General features: G+C 55.3%; 2 protein-coding genes across 2 annotated transcripts in view; one reads left to right on the plus strand and one right to left on the minus strand.

Annotated features, from left to right (window-relative positions):
• Nucleotides 1–692, minus strand: part of Nsun2 (NOP2/Sun RNA methyltransferase family, member 2) — a 24,509-nt gene extending 23,817 nt beyond the window's left edge. Inside the window, exon 1 of the mRNA XM_013013836.1 lies at nt 660–692. Within this exon, the coding sequence (XP_012869290.1) occupies nt 660–692 (33 nt within the window). The remainder of the gene's footprint in view (nt 1–659) is intronic.
• A 24-nt stretch (nt 693–716) lies between these two features.
• Srd5a1 (steroid-5-alpha-reductase, alpha polypeptide 1 (3-oxo-5 alpha-steroid delta 4-dehydrogenase alpha 1)) overlaps nt 717–4,582 on the plus strand; it is a 34,372-nt gene continuing 30,506 nt past the window's right edge. The window contains exon 1 of the mRNA XM_013013859.1: nt 717–997. Within this exon, the coding sequence (XP_012869313.1) occupies nt 717–997 (281 nt within the window). The remainder of the gene's footprint in view (nt 998–4,582) is intronic.

A 4,582-nucleotide genomic window follows, 5' to 3' on the forward strand; every position in this document is an offset into this window, starting at 1 on the left:
GCTGCTCGCAGAAAGCGGCCCGCCACGGCCGCGACGCCCGCACGACTTCCGCCCGGGGCCCGAGGCCCCCGCGAGGACCGGCCTGGCCGAGCAGAAGCCGTCGAGAAACGTGCCAAAACGCCACAACGCGTCTTTCGGGAAGACGGAACCCCAGAAAAGAACACGGCTCACCACAGAAGGAAATAATAACTGAGAGGAGCCCCGAAAGCTCCCGCCCGCAAAATATCCCGCTCTTCACGTCGACTCAGGCAATACTGTAGACGACCTAGACAGCGCGCGTGCGCAGATAGGAGCGGGTCAGCCGCTTCCCGGACTCTGCTGCCCAGAAGTGGGCTGAGGGGGCGGGGCTGGCGCGAGGGGGCGGGGCCCGCACCAGGCGGGCGGGGCCCTCCTGGGACTCGGGCTCGCCCCAGGCGCGTGCGGACGTGAGGGGGCGGGGCCTGTCCAGACGCGGGCGCGGCCCGGCTCCGGGGCGCTCGGGTCCGGGCTGCGCGTGGCTCCACGCTCCCCCGGGTAGCGGGCTTGGTTCTGGTCCCGGCCCCGCCCGCAGCAGGTGTCAGCCCCACCCCCGGGGCCTGATTTCACCGCCCGGGAGGAGCCAGGGTCGGTGGCGGTGCCCGGGGACCCGGTGGCCGAGCCTCCCGCCCCTTCCCCGCCACCCTATATGTGGCCCGCCACGGCGGCCCGGGCATGGAGCGCGCCGCCTGCCCGCGACGATGGAGCTGGCGGAGCCGCACCTGCTGGACGCGCTGGCCTACCTGGAGGGCTTCTTCGGTCTCCTGGGCTTCGTGGTCCTGCAGTGGGTGGGCTCGCCCTACGGCCGCTACTCGCCGCAGTGGTCCGGGCCCCGGGTGCCCGCGCGGGCCGCCTGGCTCCTGCAGGAGCTGCCGTCGCTGGCCTGGCCGCTGTACGAGTGCGCCCGCGCGCGCGCCCTGCGCCTCGCCAGCTGGCCCAACCGCATCCTCCTGGCCATGTTTGTGCTGCACTACATACACAGGTAGCGCCCCCCGCGCCCCCGCGACCCCCTGCGCCCCCGGGGCTTACGGGTCCCACGCCCCTGCACCCTACGCCCCTGGGGTCTGCACGCCCCGCGCCCCCGCGACCCCCTGCGCCCCCGGGGCCTACGGGTCCCACGCCCCTGCACCCTACGCCCCTGGGGTCTGCACGCCCTGCGCGCCCGGGATCTGCACGCCCCGCTCCCCTGCGCCCCTGGGCTCTGCACGCCCCGCTCCCCTGCGCCCAGCGCCCCTAGGGTCTGCGGGTCCCGCGCCCTCCCTGCGCCCAGCGCCCTCGGGGGTCTGCGGGTCCCGCCCGCGCCCCTGTGCCCTACGCCCCCGGAGTCTGAGGGTCTCGCGCCCCCTGCGCACCGGCCCTGCTCCCCCGCGCCCCACGTCTCCGGGGTCTGAGCGCCCCTGCGCCTCCTGCGCCTCCCGGATCTGCGAGTCCCGCTCTCCCTGTGCCCCGCGTCCCTGGGGTCTGCGCGCCCCGCGCCACCTTTGCGCTCCCGGGGTCTGCGGGTCCTGCTTCCCCTGCGCTCTGCGCTCTCGGGGTGTGTGCGCCCCCTGTGCCCCGCATTCCCGTGGTCTGCGCGTCCCGCGCTCTCCCTGTGCTCGGCGACCCTGGGGTTTGCGGGTCCCGCGCGCCTTGCGCCCCGGCGCTGCACCCCCACGCCTTGCGCCCTCGCACGCTGCGCTCCCGCGGTCTGCGCCCTCTGCGCGCCGCACCCTGCCGGGCAAGCTAGCCCTGACCGGCTGCGAGGTTTCATTCAGAAATACACTGGGCTTCGTCTGGAAAAAGCGGGAGACCAATAGAAAGGACTGAGAGGGAAGTGATAAGAAAAGAAATGAAAAGAATTTGGATTCGGATATAGTCTCGGCCATCCCCAAATCCTGGAGTTTATTGTCTCCTCCCAAAGTGTAACCATGATCGCCTCAAATCACCCCGGTCGGGTGCGGTGCGTCCTTGGTCCCGCTTCCCCTTTGGGATGAGCTTGTCTCTGGTGCAGCTTTTCTCCGGACAGGTGACCCTACTACAACTTGGCAACCTGGCCTACGGAATACTCTGAATTCCCTTTGTTCAGTTTTAGGGACATTAGCCGCGGCAGTGCTACAGCCACCGGAGTGGGGGGTGGGGGTTATTGTTGTTTTGTTTTAAGCGAAGACCTTAAAACACAAGTAAGTTTCTCAGGGGTGATTTATCTATCTTTTGGAGTCTTTTGTGCATTTGAAAAAGTAATTGTGTCTGAAGTTTTCAGATAGTCTACTAATTGAGGACACTTTCTTATCCTTTGACATCTGGCCAAGATTTTTAAGTCAAAACTTGAATATTCTTATGCAGACTGAAAAACTGTTCAATCAAAAAGAATGGGCTCAAGCCGGGCGCCAGTGACTCACGCCTGTCATCCTAGCTACTCAGGAGACTGAGATCTGAGGATCACAGTTCAAAGCCAGCCCGGGCAGAAAAGTCATGAAACTCCTATCTCCAATGAACACTCAGGAAAACAGAAGTGGCGCTGTAGCTCAAGTGGTGGAGCACTCTCCTTGAGCTGAAGAGCTGAGGGACAGCACCCAGGCCCAGAGTTCAAGCCCCATAACTGACAAAAAAGGGGGGAGGGCTCTCTGGGCACTGGGGGCTCACGCCTATAATCTTAGCTACTTGAGGCTGAGATCTGAGGATCTTGGTTTAAAGCCAGCCCTGGCAGGGAAGTCCATGAGAGTCTTACCTCCAATTAGCCACCAAAAAGCTAGAAGTGGACATGTAGCATAAGTGGTAGAGTGCAAATGTTCTTGAGAAAAAAGCTCAAGGACCGCACCTAGTTCTGGCACCACACGTGAGAGTAATCTATTAAGCCAAGTTACTATCAGACTGCTTGATCTGCAGTGGTAGCTTGAATATCAGTTGGATTCTTCTGTCTATATCTATGAGAACTTTGTTGGAACATAAGCTCTGGAATCAGATTGCTCCCTGTGTCAACCTAAGTAGAGAGAGGTTCTCCAAGTTTTGATACAATTATTTTGCAACAATAGTCTTTGATTATAGAAGTCAATAACAAATGGCATCGGTCCAAGATTCCACAAGGAATTGTTGTATCCACATCCTTCCACACGTTATTTTTGTGTAAGGTTGCCATGCCATCCTGCATGGCTGTCATTCTGGAAAGATCTTCTGTGATAATTTTTGTTATCAGACACGTGCACAACACTGTCTTTTCATGAACTTTATGAAACTTTTTTTTTGTCCCTATTAGGACTTGACAAAATGACTGCATTTTTAATCCAGAAACTTTGACCCTTTTCCCTTCAGATGAAGTCTGCTCTTTCTCTGAAAGCGCTTGATCTATCATCCTGGAGTTGGGGTTGACTGACACTTAGTACCAGGATGGACCTGTCCCTGTGGTGGGTCTGGTCTGGTCCCAGGTTTGTGGGGAGAGGTGTGTGTGAGGTGGAGCGGTGACTGGGAATCATTGTCAACAGTTTATTACATCTTAGTCATGTTTGAAGAACACGGAAGTTTAGAAAGAGAAGTTCTCAGGCTGTTTACCTAGAGGTCATTACTAAGCTCAATTTTTTTTGTTGCATAGATGTTGGCTACCATTTTAAAGTTTTGGGTCTGGGTTAGCATTGTTTTGTTTGTTAGGAGATATACTTCTGCATCTGGCAACAAGTACAAAGTCCAAAAGGAAGTAATATAAAACAAAACCACAGAGTGTGTAAAGAATGTACTTTGCATGACACAAAGCTCTGAAAGAAACAACTGAATTGGAGCTGGTGAGTTAACCTGCTGTACTTGAACCAGTCCAGTGAGAAGGCAGACTGATGAGGCCTCTTGTGACCCCTGACCTGTTATCTTCTCTCAATGAAATTGGATCGCACTTTCTTCTGAGGGATTTATGCAGGTGCAATGTGTCAAATTAAATCTAACACAAACGTTTCCTTATAGATTATTTAAATCAAATGTTTCATTTAGTACCCTATGACTCAGTTGAATTAAGAGGGTATTATCAAAAAGAACCATAAGAGTAATTTGAATGAAAAAGTTTATGTTGGGAATGTTGCCAAATGTATCCTACTTGATGAGAGATACTATTTCTTAAGTTCTCTCAAGTTAATTGCAGTAGCCGCCATTTGTGAAATTTTAATTACACCTGAACCCTATAATTTAAAAAAAATTAAGAAGGGCGAGAGTTTCATTAAGAAAAGGAGTGTTGTTCCATCTTGTTTCCCTTAGCATGAAGTTGATAAACTTTTTGTCCTGATTTGAAAATTAAAACTTTCTGTGTGGCCTGCACATCAGCCTAAGGCTTGTCCCTTGAAATTTATGTCAGGCTATTCCATTTCAGCCTTTAGGGCTTTAAGAAAAAGCAGTTTCCATTCTGAGTTGGAGAGTTGCTCTGACACAGGGCACACGCCTGTGGACCCAGATACTTGGGAGGCAGACATAGGAAAATCTTGATTTGAGGCCACTGGGCCAAGTTAGTTCAAAATCCTGTCTTGAAAACAAATTAATAGAAAAGCAAAAGGACTGGTAGAACACTTGCCTAGCAAGCAGGAGGCCCTGAGTTGGATTGGGGGGGGGGGGGGTG

This window comes from Dipodomys ordii, unplaced genomic scaffold, assembly GCF_000151885.1.
Source record: "Dipodomys ordii isolate 6190 unplaced genomic scaffold, Dord_2.0 Scaffold21, whole genome shotgun sequence".
NCBI lineage: Eukaryota > Metazoa > Chordata > Mammalia > Rodentia > Heteromyidae > Dipodomys > Dipodomys ordii.